General features: G+C 41.6%; 1 protein-coding gene across 1 annotated transcript in view; it reads right to left on the reverse strand.

Moving 5' to 3' along the window:
* Positions 1-26,802, reverse strand: part of LOC136866853 (dynein axonemal heavy chain 1) — a 1,878,455-nt gene that overhangs the window by 1,366,468 nt on the left and 485,185 nt on the right. The window contains exon 9 of the mRNA XM_068226864.1: positions 1,184-1,344. Within this exon, the coding sequence (XP_068082965.1) occupies positions 1,184-1,344 (161 nt within the window). The remainder of the gene's footprint in view (positions 1-1,183; positions 1,345-26,802) is intronic.

Raw genomic sequence — 26,802 nt, forward strand, 5'->3', positions numbered from 1 at the left:
GTGGGGGCCATTTTAGTATAAACATAAAAATTCCGAAAATCTGCGCCACTGTCTTAACGTGTTTCTTTTTCGATCTAGGACCAAACCGGTAGATTTTTCTTTGCCTTTGTAATGTACGGCCCGAGCTCCCAGGACGAGCTATCAGCGTCAGGCTTATCTGCCCTGATAGTTTCATTTGCACTTTGCATCCAAGAACAAATTTCCGATGCCAATAGCTCACACTGAGACCTATGACAAGAACAAGGAAAATTTGACCATTTTAGTGCTGGTTTAAAAATATAAAGGGACAAAATTCGGTGCCACGTTTTTTCGGAATATTATTTTACTTATACTAAAATGACCCCAACTAATGTTAAGTCCACAAAATAAGTTGGTGGTGATACTTGAATCCAATTAGAGTACATAATATTTCCAAAAATGTTGACTTTCTGATATGACGTTCCAGCAGTTAAAAAAGTACGACTTTTGCAATACGTGGCGTAAATCACAGATATCAGGCGACGTATATCATTTTAGATGCGAGAGCTCAGGAAAAAATATTACAGAGTTCTAGTAGCACAATTTTAGGTTCTAGATGGAACATGATTTTTTAATATGGTCCTAAACTTTCGATCGGTACTGTAATCGCACATCTCATTTACGGCCCACATCGCGACAGATAATACATTCAAGTATCAGGATCGGTAACCTTTATACTAAGAAAAAAATTAGTTGAGAAGCTAACGAACGTTAACAACGATGGGACACAGAATATAAATAAAAGTATTCGTAAATTTGCCCCCTATTATTCGTCGTAGGACCAATTTTTGTTGCGCATATGATCAAAAATTTCATTTTCTACAAATTCGTTTATTTAATATTTATCGACAGGACAAGTATTAGCGAAAATACCTGAAAATATTATACCTCCCTGAACTCCTGTTTCATACTCTGTGAATATCATCATTTACATTCTAAAATGTAACACTTTCTCCCTCGACCTTAAATACCGATCTTAACTAAATTAGATTCAGCCGTTTTCCCATGATGCGTGGACCACACAGACAAATATGATGGAAATGTAATAATTGCATTTCCTTCTGATTCTGGACATGATGGTCATAAATGTCAACTTTTATACATGTTAATCAAATTATGGGCAAAACTCTTAATTTATTTATATGGATAAATTGTCGCTCCCTACCTTGCTAGACTCTGCGAGGTCAGTGAACGACAAGTAGTGGAAATGACGTAAGAGACGCATTGTGACAGGATTTCGTCCACCTCCAGGAGGACCCATGGCACCAACAAATATCACATCAATGATATTTCGAAACTCTCCGACATTCTTGCGGTCGTACCAACCTACGGCAAGACCAGAAAGTAATAACAATTAGATGAGGTAATAAGAACACAACTGAAGTATACCATAAAGATATATATGTTGTACCAGAAAAGTCAAAGGAAAAAGGGCATGAGACTTAACTAAGGGGTGTTTGGTCCTTAGGAGCAGGTACAGAGAATGGTATTCGCAGTGCAAAGTAATAGATGGTACTTTTAAAATTTCAATTTTATTCAACTTGTAAATAGAACGAATAATTCCTCTATTATTTCGACATAAAATCAAATTTAAATATCTTCCGTTGAATTTAATGTTGCCCGACTCTAGCAATATCATAAATTTTCTATGAATGTTTGTAATAAATGAAATTAAAAATGAATAATTCCCTTCATAAATTTCATAGAGTTCTTAAGAAACTGCAACATATTATGTGAAAATAATTATCACTTGAGAAGGAATAATCCTATAGTCTCTCCAAAATGTTATCATTTCAAAATTCCTACAGTCTCTTTATAAAGTTAACACTTGAGAACGTATAAGGACGTAAAGTTAATCTTCTTGCGAAGTCTAGTGCGCCGGGCGGAGTGGCTCAGACGGTTAAGGCGCTGGCCTTCTAACCCCAACTTGGCAGGTTCGAACCTGGCTCAGTCCGGTGATATTTAAAGGTGCTCAAATACGACAGCCCCGTGTCGGTAGATTTACTGGCACATAAAAGAACTCCTGCGGGACTAAATTCCGGCACCTCAGCGTCTCCGAAGACCTTAAAAAGTAGTTAGTGGGACGTAAAGCAAATGACATTATTATTATTATTATTATTATTATTATTATTATTATTATTATTATTATTATTATTATTATTATTATTATTATTGTACCGGGCGGTACACCTCTACACCGTTTATTTAAAAGTTGCGCCTGATGAAACTCTTCTGGAGGAAGGTTGAACTTTATCTACTCTATTAATTCTCTACTTTCTCAGAAGATGTCACCCCGTGGAAAATTTTGAGTTTTTGAACTGTGTCACTTTTGATGTGTTTTTGTTTAGCTTGAAGTAAGAAGTGTGAACTTTCTCTTCTAGAGGACACTACTGAAGATCAACAATAGTGCAACCTAGTGCGGAGTCAAAGAACTATTTTGTTGAAGAAATTTTTATTTCAAATGTTTGTTCTTTGCTAAATTTCTTTCTGTTATTGTTTAAGTTGGCTGTATACCCCTCTCTTTCCCCTTGTTTTGCATGTAGCCAATCCCGAATTTCTTAAATTAATTTCTATCCAATCAGATGTATCTTCCCCCAACTTGAATCTGTTGCGGGGTCCTATCCAATAAAGAGTTTGTGGGAGGGTATTTTCTTTCCCCTAACGCCTAGAAACTTCCGCGAGAGTATTTAAACTGCTGATTTTTGGGTCTCTCGGCCACTTCTGTTCCATCTTTCAGTGTATTAAGTACATCGCAGGAGGCGGGTAGCGCCTCTTTCTTCTGCAGCGGTCAACAATAAGGTAATGGCCGATTAATAAATTCTTTCTTTTCTTGCTCAGCAGTTTAACTCTCGGGGCGGGTGCGAAGCGTTCTACCATGTAACCTTTTCCTAAAATGTAACTACTCTTTTCTTCGATTCTCTTGTAAAGCTACATTCTGGGATAGAGAGTGCTAACCCTCTCGAGCTCCCACTCATATTGTTTTGAGGTGAACTTATTTTTCTCAACCTATTCTTCGATAATGTAAAACAAATTGTTCTCTTCTTTAGTATGGGATTAGCCCTTGTATTAACGGCCTAGCGCCAAGTAGGTCTTAATCAAAGTGTATTAGGAGTGCAAGTTCGCCTCCTCTCAAATTGTTTTAGAGGTCATTTAATTAACCTTCTTGTCATTTAATAGACCTCAGTAGGTTGGGTATTTTACCCCTGTGTATATGTCCTTTGAGGACAGCTTAAAGGTGGAGTTTGGTGTGGCCTGGGAGAGGCTTAAAATTGAGAGCGAGTGGCTCTTTTGAAAATGGTATATTGTATGCCTCGAGGAGGCTTTTCAGTGTAATTTGGAGCAAGGGCTCCTAGGTATGAATGGGGTTTTCTGCCCCTCTGTTAAAATTGTGTTTGGGGTAAAACTGAGCTGATTGCCCAAGAATTATGTTTCTGACTTTTGAAGCCCCAAATGGGGTACCTATGTAAATGTATTTTTTTTAATAGTGTTTCGGCTACTAAGTACCTGTTCTATTTGTTGTTACCTAATTTTGCAAAGAAAATATAACCTTGTTAAATTTTAAAATTAATTTCACTTTAGTAGCTTGAGACCTATTCACCACCCAGCACCTTCTTTCATGCATAACTACCACCAATACACGGTAACAATTATTATTATTATTATTATTATTATTATTATTATTATTATTATTATTATTATTATTATTATTATTATTATTATTATTATTAAAGTCTAGTGCTGTGTTCTATTTTATAAGTACTGTCCAGCACTTGGAAATATTTTGTGAATTATATTACTTCCAATCAGCAATGACAGTTCGTCAAAAATAAAGAAATCACTGACTTAAAGTTCAACGTTGGGGAAAAAGTTGATGCTGTTGTAAGATTGTTAGTAAAGGCACTTATATCACCTGATTAGTCTTGAAACTGGAACTGGAAAATGCGGTTCAGCGAACAACATTTGGAACTCCTTTGCAACAGATGTCGTGATGTCCACCATAGTACCACGTACCATCTCCAGCGATGTACCACGTTAAGTCCCACGTCGACTTGAACATCAGGTTGATACGGTGAAAAAGGCACTGTATCAGGGTTTCTGGTTCACTAATAAATTTCGTGAACACGAGAAAGTTCAACTGACGGTGTGGGTTACGAGTGTCAAATTGGCAGGATTTTACTAAGTGCGATTTTAAAATGTTAAGTCACTAGCAGAAAGTAATTATTGCTTGACTAATTGGAAGCACAGTTCGAAACACAGTTTATCGTATACAGTTTACACTATATACCCCATAATTCAAAGTTTGTTCAATGGATAAAAAATGTTTGGATTCTAATTGAAGACGAGTTCAAATGACTATCATGCTACGAAGTGTAAAATGTAGTTCACTCGCGACACAAGTCTGGTTTAGTTCAAACTTTTCTAAATATTCCGTCGCACACGAATTAAAGAGATATTATGGATTATTTCCACTGAATAAATTTAGTATTCCGCTAAATTGTCATATAATAGCCTTAATGCTCACTCAGTTATTCACTACAACAGCTCAAAGTCAGTCACGTTTGAATGTTAGCACAAGACTAAGTTAAGTGAAGTTGTTCACTTCCTAGCACAAGAAAAAAGTACTAAGTTTGTGAATCGCAGAAATATTATAAGTTCTGAAATAGCACCGTAAAATGTTTAAGTTCGTCTCGACGCACTGGAAATTTTCTAAGTTCCAAAATATTGTACAAATTTTACAAGTACGACGAAGATTGTATCGAAGATATTACGCGACAAGATTACGGGGTTCGACTCTTGCAGACCCTTACGCGGAGGCCAGCATGACAGTCTGTCAGCTGTGAGTTGCAAGTTGTAACTGAATATGCATTGCCAGACCCTGTCCTTTTATACGGATTGTCGAGGTCAGTTGTTTCTCCTCGTGAAGATATTCACTTTCTTTGTATTATTATTATTATTATTTCGTATGGTAAAACAAGGATACACTGTAAATACATATAAATACATATTTCTTAAATATGTAATTTACAGGCCAGCATTCAAAACTTAATGCCCAGACTTTTCAGCCAGTCCACTGCTTCTGTAGAGGCACTATGTAATTCTTGAACAGATTCATTGAATCTTCTTTTTGGACAGACCATAACAACGTGCTGGATGGTCTGGGGCACATTATCACAGTCGCAGAATGGGTCTTCAGATTTTCCCCACTTGTGAAGCCAGAACTTACACCTTCCATGGTTTGTCCTGATTCTGTTTAGAGATGTCCATTCCCTTCTCGGTAAATTGAAACCAGGAGGAGCTCTACAAGGATGGTGGATTAAACCCAGGTGGTCAGGATTTGAGGAGGTCCATTCATCATGACAGATATCATCAGCATCAAAATGTGTTTCCAGGAGCTTCTCGCCTAACTTCCATGATGGGTTTCTGGACTTTAATCTCTTCGGTTTCAAAGGGTTGCAGTCCTGATGTAAGGGCAGTTGATGATTACTGCGACATTTCTGCCATTCTCTTACAAGAGCCAGTTCTCTTCGTATGTGAGGGGGATGGATGTTGGATAAAATAGGTAACCATTTTAGGGGTATCGATTTGATGGTGCCTGATATTGTCCTCATGGTATCATTCAGTTGTGTATCAACTTTTGAAGTATATACACTGTTAAGCCACACAGGGCAGCAGTATTCTGCAACTGGATAGATCAAGGCAAGAGCTGTAGTACCGTCGCGTTTGCTCCCCATCCTGTTCCACTGAGCTTGTGTAATATGTTGTTCCTTGTTTTTATCTTGGCTGCAGTGTTAGAGAGGTGTTGCTTGTATGAAAGTGTCCGATCCATTGTGACGCCCTGATACTTTGAATATGGGTTATACTTAAGTTTTTTGTCTTTGAATTCGACTTGAGGTACATAGTTGGCTTTTGATTGTAGCTGAATAACTTGATAATCCCTGGACCGATTTTCATGACATTATGACATGTTAACATTCAGATCATGAGCTACACAATGATTTATGTCATTTCTCAATATCTAAAAGGGTTTAGAAGTTAGTGAACTCCTTCAGGTGAAGTTCACGTGATAGTTGCGTCATCCGCATACTTGCAGCTGGTGACGTACCTCGCTCGTTGCTCGCAGGTCCGTGCCGCACCGTTACCTCGTGCACTCTACACGACGCACGGTCACAGAGAGGTCTTACGGCGACGAAGGGATAGCAAAGAGCTAGGAGTGTGAAAGAAGTGGCTGTCACTTTAATTAAGATACTATACTGTAATACTTTCTCCCTTGACCTAAAATACCTGTTTTCACTAAATTATATGCAGACGTTTTTCCGTGATGAGTGAGCTACACAAATTGAAGGCAGAACTCTTTTTTCATTATATGGATAAATTGTCGCTTGCTGTGAAAATAGGAAACCACGGAAAACGATGTTATGGACTTCCGACAATGGGATTCGAACCCACTATCCCCCGAATGCAAGCTCGCAGCTATGCGACCCTAATCGCAACGCCAACTCGCTCGGTAATGTGCTGTCCTTTGAGGGTGAAATCATGATATACTTCACCAGTTATCATCCATTCATACAACATTAATGGGGCTAAAACCACTATTCCTGTACCAATTAGAACGTAAAACCAATGACGCAATAGCAAAACTGGCATGGTAAATTCAGGCGCTTATTACACCTACATCAAAATTTCTTACAGTATAGACCTAATTAATGATGAATATCAGAACACTTGTATATCTGTGTAGAAAGATGAACCTTTGGAGTAAAATTCCCTTTCTTGAGCCTGTGCAATCTTATGAATGATAAAATCTCATACGCCACCGTTCATTGGGCTTCAGGTTTGTGGTAGGTAAATCTGAAGGGAAATAAGGATGCAAATAAAGCGATTAAGGGAGATCAAGTAGGAAAATTGAAATTTACGGAGCCTGGAACAAGAAACTGGAAACAATGCCAGGCTATGCTACGAGATTTGTGGTCGTCAATCTGTCTCCTTAGTTGAGAGCCCTGGAGACCCCTGTACCCCCTCTTGGTCGCAGTGCATAATAATTACGAAGGCGGCCCATTAATAAAGGTTAAGGTTAGTTATTATGACGCGCGCGCGCGCGCGCGCGCGTGTGTGTGTGTGTATGTGCGAGGGTTGGGGCAAAAGTCATGGCAACTACTTTTTTCTTGAAAATACCAGTCCGGTTGGAAAATGTGACATATACAGACGGAAGGACAAGGTGTTAACTACATGTGTGGACAATGAATAGCACTGAAATATCGTAACGCACTAATTTATTACCGTAGTATACAGGGCAATGCGGCCTTCCCGGTGCAAAAGAATGACAACACAGTACACATAAAGTTGACATGACAAACATGGGCATAAAGACCCTCAAAGTAGTCTCCTGCTACTGACACCACACGCTGCCAACGATGTGGGAGGCGCTGAATACCATCTGCCTCAGCATTTGCCGTACCATGTGTGAATCGGTTCACATATTGGCGCACAGCATCAGCAATGTCCTCTCGTGTTGTAATCCGCCTACCATGTAGTAGTTCCTTAATCTTTCGAATGAGATCAAAGTCACAGGGCGAAATGTCGGGAGAGTACGGTGGGTGCTCCAATTCTTCCCATCCCCAACGTTGTAGTAGCTGCCCTACACACTCTGCTTTATGTGGTTTTGCATTGTCATGCAGGATTATTGCACTGTCCACAAGATCCGGACGTTTCTCCCGAACGCCACGTCCTACCTGTCGCACCAGGAAGTCCCTGTAGTACTGTGCGGTCACTCTTCTGCCATGTGGAACAAAGTGGCAAACAATGACACCCCTGACGTCATACGCGACGATCACCATCAATTTGACTGGGGAAGGATTCTGACGGACCTTCTGCCCCCTTGGTGATCCAGCATGTCGCCACTCCGCGGACTGACGTTTCAGTTCTGGTTCGTATGCCCTGGCCCAAAATTCATCGATGACGATTATTCGTGACAAGAATTGATCGCCGTCCTGTTGCCAGCGTGCAAGGTGGTCGGAGCATATTGCAAAGCGCACCCACCTTTTAACTACCGTCAGTGCATGAGGTACCCACCGCGAAGCGGTTTTGCGCAGTTGCAGCTCATTATGCAATTTCCTGTGGATGGTGCGTTTCTTGATGCCACTTGCCCTCTCTAACTGCAGTAGCGTCCATCGTCTGTCTTCATCTAGGAGCTGCTCGATGACGGCACGTGCCACGGCGGTTCGCACAATGACAGGTCGTCCCGAACGTTGCTCATCACTGGTTGACACACGTCCTTGCTGAAACTTTCCTACCCACCGTGGTACTGTACGGTATGGTAGGTCAGTATTCCCAAGGGCTTCCACTAATTCACTGTGACATTCCAACGCATTTCTCCCTCGGAGAATAGCTGTTCTGATGTAAGCGCGCTGCTCATCACGGGTTACTTCCATCTCGCACGACACTCACCAACTGACTGACTTCACAGCCCTCGCTGCGCTACTACCAACTATCACAGAGCCATCTGTTGTTCTGCATACACACTATGCCTACAGAACTCTCACACGACACATATACGTTTGTAATCCGTTCACATAACTACAAGCAAAAATAGTTGCCATGACTTTTGCCCCAATCTTCGGATATGTGTGTGTGTGTGTGTGTGTGTGTGTGTGTGTGTGTGTGTGTGTGTGTGTGCGTGTGTGCGCGTGTGTGCGCGCGCGTGCGCGCGCGTGCACTGACATCGAGAGGTGTCGTTGTCACCCACACGTGGCTATTTTCTACCTTCAACCAATTTCGAGTCTGGCAAGCGAACTATAATATGGTCGCTATGACTCGTAGATACTCCAAGGTGGAGTTATCATGTTAGTCAGGGTCCTTCGCTCGTATCCTCGTGTCGGTAGATTTACTGGAACGTAAAATAAATCCTGCGGGAAAAAATTCCGGCACCTCGGCATCATCGAAAACCATAAAAATATAGTTGGAACGCAAAACAGAAAATGTTATGTATTTACTATCAGGTGAAAATTCTGGCCCGAAATCGAACAGGATTCGAACTCCACCTGTCTGGGTGTTGGTAAACCACTACATTAATCACGCTCCCCCACTCACTCCAAATTCTTCTTCTTCCTCGTCTTCTTCATTTTCTTTTTGTTTTTCTACTTCTGTTTACCGTCCACTGTTGGTTTTTCTCTCGGAATCAGAAAGGGATCATATCTCTATCGCCTCAAGGGCAGTATCAAGGAGAGTGAGACTTTGAGTCGGAGGATACAACTGGGGAGGATGACCAGTACCTTGCTCAGGTGGCCTCACCTGCTGTGCAAAACAGGAGTCTTGTCGGAGGAATGGGAAGGTACGGAGAAGGAAGAGGAAAGGAAGTTTTTTTTTCTATTTGCTTTACGTCGCACTGACACAGATAGGCCTAATGGCGACGATGGGATGGGAAAGGCCTAGGAATGGAAAGGAAGGGCCGTGGCCTTAATTAAGGTATCATCCCGGTATTTGCCTACAGGAGAAGTGAAAAACAACGGAAAACCACTTCGAGGATGATTGAGGGGGGAATCGAATCCCCCTCTACTCAGTTGACCTCCCGAGGCTGAGTCGACCCAGTTCCAGCGCTCGCACCACTTTTCAAATTTCGTGGCAGAGCCGGGAATCGAACCCGGGCCACCGGGGATGGCAGCTAATCTCACGAACCATTACACCACAGAGGCGGACCAAATTATGACTGTATTATATTATCAGATTACTGTAATCAGAAGGAGTGAATCTGAATGTCATTCATAGACTGGGCTGGAAGAGTGTGTGTGTGTGTGTGTGTGTGTGTGTGTGTGTGTGAGGAGTAAGTTGTGCACGTGATGATAGTGATTGGTTTAAGAGGAAATACAACTGAGCCTTAATCAGAGGAGCGAGCCCTTCACAGAATTAAGTTACCGGCAAAATAAAGAGAAAGGCCACGGACGGCGTGAAATATTCTCAAGCTCGCGGGTGAACAGTAGTTGAACAAGGGAGATCGCGTACGAAAATTGAAATTTACGGAGCCTGGAACAAGAAACTGGAAACAATGCCAGGCTATGCTACGAGATTTGTGGTCGTCAATCCGTCAACCCCGTACCCTCTCTTGGTCGCTTCTAACTATGGACAAGGATGTATTTTATGCCACCATCCGCAGAATTCCAAGATGGCAGTGACTGAGGGATGGACATTTTTGGTTTCCTCCGAAGATAAGTTGACAAAATGACTTCGGGTAGGAAATTTAGAAAAGGTATTACAATAGTAATGGCCTCCGGAGAGGCCTGGTGCGGGTCTTTTCCTCGTAGACGGCCTGTTAGGCGACCTGCATGTCTGTGAAGGTGACTGCCCTACCTAGGATGATTTTAATGCTGAATACGCCACACACACCCAGCCATCGAGCCATTGGAATTAAAGTTAAAATCCACGACCCAGCCGGGAATCGAACCAGGGACCCTCTGGACCAAAAGCCAACATTTAGCCACGGAGCCGGACTTGGAAAAGTAGAAACAATGCCAGAAACATTCATAAGGATTATATAGCAGCTATAGATAGCCTTTCTACCGCTTTTCCCGCACCTCAGCATACTGTGTGACAAATGTTGACTTCGTCCTGTTTTACGGCCAGATACCCTTCCTGACACCAAACCTATGTGGAGGGAAGTATTCACTGTTGCGTGTTTCAGTGGTAGCTGCTAGTGTGGTGTATTGTCTGAATATGAAGAGGAGTGTGTTGAAGCAGTCACAAACACCCAGTCTCCGAATCAGAAAATTAATCACACACGATGAAATAACCCCTACCTGCCTGGGAATCGAACCCGGGTCCCTCAGAACCGAATCCCTCAACGCTGACTGTTCAGCCAAGGAGCCGAACCTAGCTGTGAACTGTCTACGACTATGTTATGCATGCTTGCAAAGCTCCGTTAAAAGTGTGCAAATGTTACAAATTACGTACGGTTCGCTTTGAAGGCAAACACTTCGTACCAAGTGAACTAGCGTGGGAGGAATTTATGGCAGAGCTTTTTGCTCTCCTTCTGACAAGTAACTAGAGTAGAGGTAAGTTCATGACCTAAACGCAAACCTTTTCATAGAATGAAGAGCTGTTCCTGGAAAAGCAGCCTTTAAAACTATCGCAAGGCTGATGTATGGATGTGGTCTTTGCTATCTGGAGCATTACGAAAAATGTAAACATAAAACATTCACAGCAGAGGCGGAATGTTTGTCATAAAATGACATTTCCCGGAGGTTTTCTGGATGTAGCAGACTTAAGCAATGTCTCCTATCAGGGTCTTTCTTTTTTTTTTTACATGAGCCTTGCTTTCGCACATGAAGTATTCCGTTGCGAGTTGTGGCGTGTACAGGAACAATAGTGTGTTGACTATGAGTCTAATGATTTCTGGCATTCAAAACGGCTATCAATATGGTCAAATCGAAGATACGATGTACGAATTAGTATTTAAATAATAATTTCACAGGTATCGTGATTTTATAGCAAATATTAGGCTTATATTTTACTACTTACGTCTGGGAAGAATTTCTTTCAAAACTGAACCAGATTAGGAACAATACGCGCACACAGATTAGGCCTCCAAGAGACGATCGTCTTATGTGAACCTCACGTCTATGAACGAATAGCATTCTTCCTGATGTACTGCAGATAAGCTTGCCCATAGTAATGTAAGCAATCTAGAGCACGTAAATAACTATGAGTGTCTTATTTTCACAAAAGTAATACCCTGAAAAGGAGATCAGATGCCATATAAAGATTTCCACATCATTTTTGCAAAAGATAAAGGTCATTCTTTTGAGATGATAATCCAAGCCTCAAACTCAGATAAAAGCTGTTGAGATGTTACGTCTGGTCAACGCTGATTTATGAAATAGAGACCTGGAATGACAAAGCTTCCTCCGTGACCAAATTAGAGGCCTTTGACATGTGATTACTAGAGCCCGGAATTTCTCGCATTCATTTTTGCTAAAATAAGCAGGAAATAAGCACTTAACATTTAGCAAATGGGCAGTAAAATCATTAAAATACACATTTATAATGACAAAAATGGGCACTAAATAATGAAGATGCTTTAAAGTAAGCTACGTAACACACATCTGCATCACATTTTAGTACTTACATCCCCCTGTGAGTGGGGATGATAGAATAACGTCAACGGTACCCCTGTCTGTCGTATGAGGCGGCGACTAAAAGGGGGACCAGGGCCCCAACTTGGAGTGTAGGTTGCTGACCACGGTTCCCCCAGCTGAGTCTGGCTTTGCTTCCACTTGTGTCAGATTCCTGGCTCTTACCTTTCCTGTCTGATCGTCCTTGGTCAACTCTTGTTCTTTTCTGACCCCGACGGTAGTAGATTTTCGAGGTCTTTCAATTTCAACTCTTCGTGGTTCTTTCCTTTATCTTGCCGATATCTTCATTTTTCGAAGTATCGGACCTCTTCCATTTCCCTTCTGATTAGTGTTCATAAAGGATAGTTACCAAGTCGTTCTTCCTCTGAAAACAACAATCACCACAATCACTTAAATTTTACGTAGCAATGACGGGACCTGGCAACCCTTTTCGACCATTTGACTTGTGGAGTTTTCAGCAGAGATTTGTGTAAAATGTAAATATAATTTGTATAAATGTTATTTTTTAGTTATTAAGTCAAAATTAATTTTTTTCTTTATTGTTAATACAGTAAGTATATTGGAATGATATATGTCTGTCTTTCCAGTGATTCATTTTAATACATAAATGACCGCAGAAAAGGCATTAAACTATCAAGTAGGCCACGGAAGCTAAAACAGGCAAAAAAAGCAAAATAATAACTCGTCCTACCGTTCCCAAACGTACGGAAACATGTTTGTCTGTATGTGACACTCCCATATATATATACTCCGAATGAAAAGGCATTTTGCCTAACTTCCGGGCTCTAGTGATTACATACGAGAATGCTCAGAACAGCTTGGGCAGATTTTTTTTTTTTTTTTTTTTTTTTTTGCTAGGGGCTTTACGTCGCACCGACACAGATAGGTCTTATGGCGACGATGGGATAGGAAAGGCCTAGGAGTTGGAAGGAAGCGGCCGTGGCCTTAATTAAGGTACAGCCCCAGCATTTGCCTGGTGTGAAAATGGGAAACCACGGAAAACCATTTTCAGGGCTGCCGATAGTGGGATTCGAACCTACTATCTCCCGGATGCAAGCTCACAGCCGCACGCCTCTACACGCACGGCCAACTCGCCCGGTGGGCAGATTTTATAACCAATAAAAAAAGAATGGCGTATGGCTTTTAGTGCCGGGAGCGTTCGAGGATATGTTCGGCTCACCAGGTGCAGGTCCTTTGATCTGACGTCTGTAGGCGACCTGCGCGTCATGATGAGGATGAAATTATGATGAAGACGACACATACACTCAGCCCCCGTGCCAGCGAAATTAACCAATGATGATTAAAATTCCCGACCTGCCGGGAATCGAACCCGGGACCCCCGTGACCAAAGGCCAGTACGCTAACCATTTAACCACGGAGTATAACCAATAATGAATTGTTAAGGAGAGCTAGAGCTGGCAAACATCATCAAAGCCAGGAAAACAGCTTATTCAGGCCACGTTCTACGAACAGGCCTCTACACCTCATATTACATAGAAAGACAGAAGGTAAGCGAGGACCTGGTAGAGCACCGATGCCATGGCTCCAAAATATCACAGACGGGACTTACGTAAACAACAATATAAAACTCTTCAAGTTAGTAGCTGAGGAAAGGGGTGCTTTCTCCAGGGTGATCACCAAATTGTTGTACTACCAGTTAATTAATAATTTGTACCAAATATAGCACAATGGTGCAACAGCCACAAAGGGCACTTGACATACCAAGCGACCACTGCTCAGTCCGTAGGTCAGCAGATTACGAGGTGTCATGTGGTCGGCACGACGAATCTTCTCGGGCGTTATTCTTGGCTTTCTAGACCGGGGCCGCTACCTCATCGTCAGATAGCTCCTCAACTGTAATCACGTAGACGGAGCGGACCTCGTATCAGCCCTCACATTCAGTCTTAAAGTCTTGCGCAATCAGTTTTGAACATGTTTTCCATGAATCGTGCCTCGTATAACATTCGATAATGAGCACGCGGTGTTTTATCGTGAACACTATTGTGTATTGCATTCAACTAGTCACTAAACACGTCTGCTCCTCTCACCCACTCACACGTAATGACACCAGGGTTACCACCGGGCAAAAAGATTTCATACTAAATTGTCCTGTGAAAATTTACTAGATTATGGAAACAAAGTACTAAATCATTTTGTTACAATGGAGTAGGATTATTCATAAAGGCAGTATAGAAAAAAGTATACTTATGAAAAATACACCTTTATTAAATGAGAAAATCGTAATTATCAGAAGTTATCGGTTTTGATATCTATGATGGGATGCAGGAATGTTGCAGTTTCATACCCACCATCCTAACACTTTCAGTCCAAGCTGACTACGAGATGAGTTATTTATTTATGTTTAGAATGTGAACACTATGCATATTCTCAAGCATTCCTATTCAACATTTACACACACACACACACACACACACACACACACACACACACACACACACACACACACACACATATACATATATATATATATATATATATATATATTGCCTTCATACATATTAACATGCATTTCACATTTTGCTCTCTTAATCCTTGGAAAATATTGCCAAAGCAAGGAAAATGTTGGGGAAACGAGTGCTTTAGAAGGAGCCCATTCACACACGCTTCAGAATAGTAGTTTGTTTCTCAATCTGGCCTTATTGACATAAAAAGCAGGGAAAACCATGTTCTGTTTCAGCAGGAGAATGTGGTAAACAGAGCAATGCCTTCACAAAATTCGTCATATTTGAAAAGATGTAGTCTCCTACAAGATTTTTCAGTTCGATTAAAGAGTTCCAAATTTCCATAAATTCTTAGTACCCTTTCAGCGATTCTGTGGACTTATTTGTTAAGAAGGAAGCTACACTTTCCAGTGTCGACTCAGCTAAATGTAACTTAAGAACCGTTCAGTCTGTCGAACACACAAGTTCAATATAAATAGGGCCTATTGTTTAATAGGGTGGTTTTTTGAAGGTATGTTATAGTGTAGTATTTATACCGTATGGAGTATGTTTGGCAGACTGAAAAGCTTTTAAGTTTCTGTGGACTTTGCTACCCACCATTTCCTATCTAACTTCGTAAGCACTTTCTGTAATTACTTTAGGGAAATATATAGCTAATGGGATTATACTGATGAAATTGCCATCTCTTTTGCAATTTTCTAGTTCGACATGGAGAGATTTCATAAAATAGGAAAACTTGTTCACAGAATTCTACATGAAAACTGAAACTTCTTATCAACTTCTTTCTTGTTCTGCTACAGTAGAATCCGTAAAAGGTAGTAGGTTTCCATAAAAAGAACTAACGTAGTAAAAATGTACATGAACTACTAGATCTAGTACTAAAGTACAAGCGGTGGCAACCCTGATGACACAGTGGTGTACTCGGGGGATGCGCACTCGCTGACATGTAACAGCAACCGTTTGGCGCATCGAAATCACAGTTTCCAGCATTTCCTGTGATGAGCAGTTCTCTTGTTCATTAACAAGGATCAATTGCGCGTCAGTCTTATAAACATTTACCGGGGCAGTTTTAATTTGCCTACCCTGTAAATATTATACGTGTGTCAAGGTTAGTAACTTAAGGAATGTGTAATTACCCTTCTCCTTAAATATGATTGATGCATCTCCTCTCTTCAGATTGCTTTCAACGTGCTCCTAATGATGTGGCGGAGTAACGTTCTTTACAGCCTCCTTCATTTATTATAATTCACTGGCAGCTCAACTTCATCTTCTTTCCCTGGTGTTACATCTTGATGCCAAGCGTAGAATTTCAGGAAGACAATATTTAGTACATCTTGAATATTTCAGCTATAGTCATTATCTCTGTCTGGTCTCTCTTCTAAAGGAGACTACTGAACAATACTCTGAAAGTAGTATTCATCTAAAGACAGCATGCTGTAGTTTATTTTTATTCCCTTCCGACATTCTGCATGATTCTAATGACTTCAAAACATATTTCTTCTTCTTCTTCTTCTCCTTTTTGGTCCTTTTCTCAGTTTAACGGGGACGGCACGTCGTAATGATGTGGCTCCGTTTTACAGTCGATGTTCTTCTTGACGTGAACTCTGTTTTGAGACGTGTAATCACTACTGTGTGTCTCTGTGGCAGTTGGTAATGTGGTGTTGTGCGTAGATGAAGAGTTAGTCTACATGCTGAGAGGAACACAAAGACCCAGCTCATGAGCCAGGTGAATTAACTATACTCCGTTAAAATCCACGGCCCATCCAAGAATCGAACCCAGGACCCTCTGAAACGAAGGCTACTACGCTGATCATTCAAACAATATGCCGGGTTCAAAACATAAAACCAAACATCTAAGGAACACCATATGTAAATCGGTATTTTAAAAGAAATGCTGGCAGCGGTACTTGGATCGATTAAATTGAATGTAAAAAGGTATATTAATTTTGTTTTATTTCATTCCGTGTGTTATTAAGTTTCATCCTATCATCCTTTTTATTTACAAATTAGGACAACTTTCTTGATTCTGGAGTATTTTATATGTTTCATTTTTTTTCCTTTAATGTATTTTTTGTCACTGTAAGTTAAGCAATCCGGCTCCGCGGTGTAGGGGGAAACGCGTCCGCCTGTCACCCGGCGGCCCCGAGTTCGATTCCCGGCTGGGTGAGGGGATTTTCATTGTAAATGATTAATATCCCTGGCCTGGGGACTGAGTGCTTGTGTCGTCGTTAACGTTCCTTTCCTCACAATCAGCACTTTACACTTCCGCAATTTCCAATTACACGACTCGAATATTTACAAGTTCCTTAATAATGTTCTACTCACTGAAAATGTATAAATTCAGTAACACCGGAATTATTCTATGTCCAAGACGTAGTCTCGTCTTATAGGTACGGCTTCGTAACACACGGCTGTTGGTTAACTGAACTGATTGTAGTACCCAGAGTGGTAGCCTCTGACGTAATGTTTCGCAAAACATTAGAGATTTTTTTTTTTTTTTTGCAAGTTGCTTTACGTCGCACCGACACAGAAAGGTGTTACGGCGACAATGGGAGAGGAAAGGGCTAGGAATGGGAAGGAAGCGGCTGTGGCCTTAATTAGGGTACAGCTCCGGCATTTGCCTGGTGTGAAAATGGGAAACCACGGAAAACCATCTTCAGGGCTGCCGACAGTGGGGTTCGAACCCACTATCTCCCGAATACTGGATACTGGCCGCACTTAAGCGACTGCAGCTGTCGAGCTCGGTATTGGAGAATTTAACATGAGGAGACGTTCGTAATGTGCTCTATAAAATGCCGTTATTTCCGAATCGATATCTCAATTGGTTTAGGATTTAGAGAATTTTCGAGAATGTATGACGCGGCCTGTCCTTGACAAGCGCTGGCTAGACGATGACGCAAGCGGTGTTGTGCGGGTCGACTACTTGCTCCTGTGAGGCCTTCTTTTGTGAGCGCTCGAAGAACAGTGTCGCCAATACTTTATCAGTTCTTCATGGTGTATAGTATTTAAGAAATACTTTGTGTACGGTCAATGCTGGTACACTATATAGATAAATGAGAGAGATACCCTCACTCCGTATGAGCACTGCGGAGAGGTTTGGAATTTAATCCAGGCTTTTGACACGCAATCAACTGTTTAGAAATTGTATACCACCACCTCCCGTACCTTTCCGGATAATATTTTCTTAGTTAAAACATTTTCAACCAATGGGATTCGAACAGGATAACCACGGTGTAACACCAAAAATTTAGCGCCTTAACGAGGATGACCACTGACAGGCGTTTCGGTTCCATGCTTATTGATGGAGATAGTGTGTTTTCATAACCCAGAACGGAAGGAATGATCTATTTATTTTACTGAAAGACAGCAGTCTTCACTAAACAGTATGATTGTTAACGTTGCGTTATTCTTATAACCAATATTTTGTACCAGTAAGAAGGCGACTGAAGTCTGGATGCACGTAGTTCCAAATCTTGCCGATGTATATAGCTGTGTGCATACGTCATCATTACGATGGGACAATATCTTCACTGACAGAAACCAATTTTTCTTTAAAGAGGTACAAAAGTCATGGTCGTGAGATGTTCCTTGTATTTTTCTCGTAAAGAAGAAGTAGTCCGCATCTGTAGTGTAGTGGTTAGTGTGATTAGCTGCCACCCCCCGGAGGCTCGGGTTCGATTCCCGGCTCTGCCACGAAATTTGAAGTGTTACGAGGGCTGGAACGGGGACCATTCAGCTTCGGGAGGTCAACTGAGTAGAGGTGGGTTCGATTTCCACCTCAGCCATCCTGGAAGTGGTTTTCCGTGGTTTCCCACCTTTCCTCCGGGCAAATGCCGCGATGATACCTAACTGAAGGCCACGGCCGCTTCCTTCCCTCTTCCTTGTCTATCCCTTCCAATCTTCCCATCCCCCCACAAGGTTCCTATTCAGCATAGCAGGTGAGGCTGCCTGGGCGAGGTACTGGTCATCCTCCAAGTTGTATCCCCGACCAAGAGTCAGAGGCTGCAGGACACTGTCCATGAGGCGATAGAGGTGGGATCCCTCGCTGAGTCCGAGGGAAAAACCGACCGTGGAGAATAAACAGATCAAGAAGAAGAAGAAGAGAAAGAAATCTATAACTGGTACCTAGTTCAGCTATTGAAACCTTCTAGTTTTCTCAATATCGCTGTGAATGACAAACATAGTTAAGCATTTTAAATACTGTATAGAGATTATTATTATTATTATTATTATTATTATTATTATTATTATTATTATTATTATTATTATTATTATTATTAGGCTAATGTACTTTTCGAGTACGCTAAAGATTTTGTCAGACAGGTGCATTCTGAAGCCATACCGTGCTAAGACGAGCCGTGTAAGTACGTAGAAACATCCGTCAGGCGCGCGGTCATTTTCACCACTTCTTCCACCGTCCACTCCGTATTCTCATCCCGCAAGCTACCGTATTGGTTCAAAACTATTTGCTACGTCTTCGTACGTAATTTAACCCCTCTTTTATTGGATTTAATGTATTTTACAGCTAACTCAAACTTTACACACAGCACAGCTGGCAGTCATTATGAATACTGATAGGCTACGGCCAGTATTGTCCAAGTGTTCTCCTCGATTCGTCTTCAACGTCGTAAAATTTGTGCAAACTAATCAGTAATTTGTAACAAGGGCATGAACTCGAACAAAGATTACAAAGTACACAATGCAATTAGATATCAAACTCATATTCATTAATGTTATATTTTACTACAGATACCACTGAGAATAACCATTTACATTCAACTACGTATGAAAGATACGAGTTGGTAACGAACCCGATTAACACGCAATGTGTGCAATATTTTCCACATTTGTACATGGGAATATTTTCAGTTGGTCAAGTCAGTTCACCAGAAAATCTAACCAAACTGAGGGAAGCTCCTGACTTCAAAAATAAGCAACAAACTTAGGAACTATTTACCGGTACGGAAGCCTTTTCACTGACCAACAGCCTGGTTAACATCAAAGGGACCGCTTAGGACTTGATCTGAAAACTGAGAAAAACTGTTTGATTGAAGCTAATATTTTAACTAGATGTGGCACAGTAGAAACTTTGTTAATACCGAGAATCTCTATGATTACTTCAGATTTGTCTTTTGATCTCAAACAAGTCCAATTCCCGGCAAGAGTTTGCTTTGGTATGGAAATAAACAAAGCGTACGGTCAGACACTTAGCGTGGTTGGAGTTGAACTCAGTAGAGAATGATTTTCTCCTGGTAGCTTAGTGTGTATTACATCAAAACGAAATCTTTTCATGTTCACTACAGGAAGAAAACCACTAATGACGTATACAAGGAAATATTATAACAATTATAAAAATGTTGGTTAAAAAATAGCTTATCGCCTTAAACCGGTAATCGGGCCACAATGTAGCGTACAGTCCCACAGCGGTTTTACAACGATGAAAAGATCCCATTAGTTATTAAATATCTCAGTTTTTACTGTGAGAATAGTCTAGGTCAGTCTTAGCACTTGCGAGCAGACTCTCACGCGCCCTTCCCTGCGATGTGTAGGCCTACACAAGGCTATCGGTTCATCTTTGGATATCCATGTTGTGCAGTGTGAATGAGGAGAATTGCCTTAGTTACGAAGGGAAGTAAAAACATTGATACATCAAAAAGAACTCACTGACAGTGCTAGCAATGTAAAACTGACAGTTAGCTGCAAATGAACATTGCACAAAGAAACGTTGTTTATTCTAATTTGGTGCACTGTTTTATTTTTATTATACGCATATACAGCCAAGTCTGGCTCCTTGGCTGAATGATCTTTGGTTCAGAGCGTTCCAGATTCGACTCCCGGCCGGGCCGGAGATTTTATCTGTGTATGGATCGACGACTGTGTTTTTGTGTTTGTCCCAACACATTCTTCTTCGTATTCACACAACACGTCACAATATTAACCACCGCAGAAACATGTAATAGTGAATAAATACCTCCACACAGGGTTGGCGTCAGGAGGGACGTCTGGTCGTAAAATCGGACCTGATCCACATATGTAACGTAGTAAGTACCCACGACCCCGCCAGTGTGGAAAAGGTGGTAGAAGAAGCTGTGCATATACAGTCACTCGAAGAGAGAAAGAAATTTTTTTTTTTTTTTTTTGCTAGTTGCTTCATGTCGCGCCGACACAGATTGATCTTATGGCGACGATGGGACAGGAAACGGCTAGGAGTGGGAAGGAAGCGGCCGTGGCCTCAAGTAAGGTACAGCCGCAGCATTTGCCTGGTGTGAAAATGGGAAACCACGGAAAACCATTTTCAGGGCTGCCGACAGTGGGGTTCGAACCATCTATCTCCCGAATACTGGATACTGGCCGCACTTAAGCGACTGCAGCTATCGAGCTCGGTAAAAGAAAGACAAAAAAAGAAAAAAAAAGGAAAATGAATGGGCGCATGGAATTGCGCACGTTCATCGCACGTACACTTTGCTCAGAGACTACTGAATCTATAGATATGTTTATTGTTGATGTCCACAGATGATAATAATAATAATAATAATAATAATAATAATAATTTTTAGTGTTTTTGGCTTTAGTGAAGCCTCCGAGGCTCAGGCGGCAGCGCGCCGGTCTCTCACCACTAGATACCGTGGTTCAATTCCCGATGACTCCATGTGAGATTTGTGCTGGACAAAGCAGAGGTAGGACAGGTTTTTCTCCGGGTACTCCTGTCATCTTTCATTCCAGCAACACTCTCAATAAACATTTAATTTCATCTGTCAGTCATTTATCATTGCCCCAGAGGAGTGCGACAGACTTCGGCAGCCGGCATGTTTCCTGTCCTCGCCGCTAGATGGCGGCTTCATTCATTCATTCCATTCCTGACCCGGTCAGATGACTGAAAACAGGCTGTGGATTTTCATTTCATAAGCTTTACGTTCCACTAACTACATATGTATGGTCCTTAGAGACGCCGAGGTGCATGGTTCTTGTCCCGCAAGAGTTCTTTTACGTACCAGTAAATCTACCGACACGAGGCTAACGTACTTGAGCACCTTCAAATATCACCTGACTGAGCCACGATCGAACCTGCCAAACTGGGCTCACAAGGCCATTGTTCTACTGCCTGAACTACTCAGCCCGGCGAATGACTACAGGGTTTGTACTATATCTACATGACAGGGGAATTTATTTGATGATATTCAAAATTAAATTTATACAAAAAATGTGAGGAACAAACCGCATCATACCTGAATTACATTTTTAAGCGACTATACATTCAATATACATTACGAAGAGTATATAGTAAAGAAAATCACCGGGCGAGTTGGCCGTGCGGTCAGGGGTACGCGGCTGTGAACTTGCATCCGGGAGATAGTGGGTCGAATCCCACTGTTGGCAGCCCTAAAGATGGTTTTCCGTGGTTTCCCATTCTCATACCAGACAAATGCTGGGGTTGTACCTCAATTAAGGCCACAATCGCTTCCTTCCAACACCTAGATCTTTCCTATCCCATCGTCGCTATAAGACCTATCTGTGTCAGTGCGACGTAAAGCAAAAAAAAAAAAAAACCGTCAAACATACAGTCAGATATGGAAATGTAACGGAACGACAGCATAAGCACAAAGTTGACAATGCAGGATTTTGAACCCATTGTGTGGCAGATCAGTACCGTGTATAGCAGAGGCGCTCAGCCGAGCGCCTGTTGAGGCTAGCCCAGTTCGGTCGAGCTGGCGTGACATAAATGCAGGCAGCTTACGTAGCAAGCATACGTCGCAGTGAAGCGATAGAGCGACCGCAGTTTGCAGGGAACCGAGGGAGCATTGACGTTCGATTTCGATTACGAAACTCCCCTCCACTTCTCAGCGAAGTGCTGATTGGGATACCTATATTATTTGAAATGAAACTCCATAATCGCAAGAACAAAAACTGACCTCTTCAAGATATTCCGGTTTGATTTATACTGTGCTCGATATAAACAGTCAGTTTTATATTTATTCATTCAAAGAAAACTGACACGTATTTTTGTGTTAAAATCTACAAAAATAAAGGGTTTAAGCGTGCAAGCTATGATTTAAAATTCCTTGGATGCGAATGACAGTATTTCTATTTAAAAAAATAAAATTCATTAAGCAAAATGTAGGCTAATATAATTATATAAGGTAACCATAATTTTGCATGGTGCTGTAATGTTGTGTGACATTCCATGTTCACTGAATTTTTAAAAATAGTATTTAAAATTTAACAGGCATTTGGTGATAATAGCTAGCCTCTAAATGGCTACGGAGTTTCATCACGATTGAGGATATGGATATTTACTATCCAAGATTAAAGTACACCAACAATGTAAATGTATCTACCAGATAGGCGTACAGTAAACATTCAAAAGTAACTGATTTTATTCCCGGTAAGCGTAATTGGATTGTTGATGAGTTTATCAGATAATTTAAACCCAAACAACCACAAGACAGAGCTTATCCACCTTAAAAAAATTAACCCCACGGCACTTAACGCTCTTGAAAGGGCTTTGGCCTGCCCAGCGACCGCTGTTCAGCCCGAAGGCCTGCAGATTGCGAGGGGCCATGTAGTCAACACGACGCATCCTCTCCGTCGTTATTCTGGGCTTTCGAGACCGGGGCCGCCATCTCACCGACAGATAGCTCCTCAATTTTAATCACGTAGGCTGAGTGGACCTCGAACCAGCCCTCGAACTCGGGGCCTCCGGGCGAGAGGCAGGCACGCTACCTCTACACCACGGGGCCGGCCTTATCCACCTTAACTCCGTATTATATTAGAACTGTTTCTAAAGTACCTCTTAAAATGTAAGTGAAAATTGTAATTCATTACGAATATTATTGTACCGGGCGGTACACCTCCACGCCGCTAATTCAAACACTGCGCCAGTTGAAACTCCTCTACTGGAGGAAGCCTGAACTTTAACAACCACATTAATTCTAAGATTTCTCAGAAGATGTCCCTACTGTAAATTTTGAAGTGTTCTGAACTATGTCAGTTTCGATTCGTTTTTGTTTTCTCTGTAGTAAGAAGTGTGAACATTCTCTTCTAGATGGCACTACTTAAGAACTACAATTGTGCACCCTAGTGCGAAGTGAAGGAACTTTTTTTGAAGAAATTTTGTAGTCATAAGTTTGTTCTTTGTTAAATTTCTTTCAGTTATTTTTTGGGTTGGCAGTATAACCCTTCTCTTTCCGCTTGTATTGAATTTAGCCAATCCCGAATTTCTCTAATTAATTTTTGACCAATAACGTATGTCTTCTCCGATATGGAGATGTTGCTTTATGCTACCCAATAAAATTGAGGGGGGTGTGGGTTCTCATTCTTGAAAGGTCTCGAATGTTCCACGAGGGTATTTAAACCGCTGATTTTCTGGTCTCCGGGCCACTTCAGTAACATCTATCCGTGTGTGATTATGAAGCAGGGGGCGGGAAGCGCCTCATCCTTCGGGCAGCAGTTCTTCCATCAGGTAATGGCCATTTTATAACTTCATTTCTTGTTAGCTGAGCAGTTTAACCCTCGAGGCAGGTTCGAAACTTTTATAATGTAACTTTCCTGTAAAATGTAAAAGACACTTGGTCTAAATCCCGTCTCTTTAACTACAAATTGGGATAGAGAGGGCCCAACCCTCTCGAGCTCCCAATCACTTTGTTTTGAGATGACTACGTTTTCATAACCGTTTTCCTTCTCTTCGTAATGTAATGAAGTTTTCCTATCGTGTCACCTCCGTAGTATGGGATTAGCCCTTGCATAAGCGGCCTAGGGTCAAATAAGTTTTAAAAAAGTGTATTAGGAGTACAAGTTACGCCTCCACTCAAGTTGGCATTTTGGAGCCATGTAATTGTCCTGTTTCTTTACTGAATAGGCCTCAGTAGGTTGGGTATTTTTACCCCTGTTCTTGTGTGCCTGGAGGGCAGCTTGGAAGTGGAGTTTGGTGTGGCCTTTGAATAGGCTTGAACTTTGAGAGCGGGTTGCTCTTTCTTAAATTTGGTTTCTGTGTACCTCGAGCAGGCTTAACTGGGTAATTGGGAGCTAGTGCTCCTGGCATGATTGGAGTTTTCCGCCCCTTTTCTTGAACTTTGTACATAGGTAAAGTTGGGCTCATTGCTCAAGGATTGCGTGTCTGGGGGCTCGAAGCCCAAATCCATTAACAAATTGCAATTGTACATCCTTAATTTGTTGATATGCTACTGAGTACCTGTTATACTTGTTATTTCTTGATCTTGAAAAGAAAACATAACCTTTGTTAAATTTTAAATTAACTTTAATTTCGTAAGTTGAGACCTATTCATCCCAGCACCTTCTTTCACCTCTACCGGTCCACAAAACATCGTAACAAGTGGTAGCAGAGCGTGGTTGAATGGGTCTCAATTTAGCCCCTTTGACGGCTAAACATTGTTTTTAATTCGAACTCTAACAATTTTCTCAGTTGCTGGATTTTTTTTATTTTTTCTAAAAAAAATTCTGTAATCATGTCCGGCCCTCGCGAGGTTCTCCATCCTTTCTATTTGCGCAAAGAAGAATTAATTTATGAACTATCTCTCCGAAACGTTCAATCTGGAGGCACGGTTGCGTTGGATGCTAATAAACTTAAAGATTCCCTTGAGTTGCCTAATACCACCCCAACGTTGGGAGAGAAAGAAATTGACGATGCTCTCTCCACGATCAATGACAATACTACTGAGCTAGCATCTGTAGTTAGTTTTTTTGAAGAAGGGAACCCATCCCCAAACCAACTTAAACGTGTGCAAGCTCGACTATTTCATTTCTATAATAGGCTTAATGATCTATTGTCTCTCAAGTTGAGTGACATTCAGGGAAAGGAGGCTAGTGCCCTCATTGAAAACATTTCTAAATTGTCCAGTACTGTTGGTCACTTGTTATCGGGGGTAACGCCTCCCAAAACTGACCCGCCCCTGGCGGTAAACACTGTTAGAGAGGAAACTTCTTCCAAAGGGGAAGAAAATGGAACATCAACAGTTACTCAAAACAACACTCCTCCATTAGAAACTGAGTCCGATCGTCGCACGTCCATTCCACCCTTTGTGTTAAATAGGGCACTTTAGGAATCGGCTTCTCCGCCACTTAGGCCCCTTCTTACTATGTCACCTGGTTTCAGCAGTTTACCCCATCCATTAGCTATGTTACTTAGAGGTATTTCCAAGTTTTCTGTTAACTCCACTACTGATGTCATTGCTTTCTTAAGGTTTTTAGTTGAATTCCAAGATCATGCCCTTGTTTTTTCTCTGTCTCCGTGTCAAATCCTTCAGATAATTTACCCTTATTCCATTGGTGTTCTCTCCGACAAGATAGTTAGGGCAATCGCTGAACAGTCATCCATAGAAGACTTCCATGCCCATCTGTTGGCAAATTTTATCCCCGCTCGAGCTAGGTCATCGCTCATTCAAAAGTACTACTACCGAGTACAATGGTTGGATGAGAATTTGGCAGCCTTCATCCAAGACATCAAGTTTTACACTGGGGTGTTTGCCCTACATTTCCCTGAAGATCAAATTGTTCAGGCTATTGTAGAAGGTATTTCACCACCTTACAGATCATACTTGTGTTTTGCGTCGCGTCCGCAAACTTTCGCTGAGTTAGAGGCTATGGCTGTCTCAGCCGAAGGAGTCAGATACGCCGATACCTTGCGTGTCGCGAAAGAAACCCCTCCATCCTCTAGTAGTTTTCGGCCTCCACCTCGCCGACCCATCACACCCCGTAAATGTTACGCTTGCGGGTCGCCTGACCATCTTCGCAATAAATGTCCATTGATCAAATCTAGTAGGACAAATAATGGAGCAAGTTCATCCCAAGGTTGCTTTAAATGCGGCGCGTTTTCACATATTTCCAAGAACTGCCCTAATGCTAACAGCACTCCCTCCTGCTCAACTTCTGGAGCAACTTCCACCAAGGCCAATAATAATAAGTGACTAGGGGCTTCGGCTGAGTCGGCGAACCCTTCTTCTCGATGCTAAACCCTAAGTAATCATGTCGAAATTTCAGGGAAAACTCTGTCTTCAAATTTATCTTTTGAAGGTCCCAAAGAATGTCTTAGGATTGCGGCGGATACCCCCGCACCTGTTCCTTTTCTCAAAATTGAATTAAATAATGAACCTGTAACAGCTTTATTAGATTCAGGCAGTGTGTGTTCTATTATTTCGGCTGAATGGTACTCCAAATTGAAAACAGTTTGTAAACTTCCTGACTAT

This window comes from Anabrus simplex, chromosome 3, assembly GCF_040414725.1.
Source record: "Anabrus simplex isolate iqAnaSimp1 chromosome 3, ASM4041472v1, whole genome shotgun sequence".
NCBI classification, from domain to species: domain Eukaryota; kingdom Metazoa; phylum Arthropoda; class Insecta; order Orthoptera; family Tettigoniidae; genus Anabrus; species Anabrus simplex.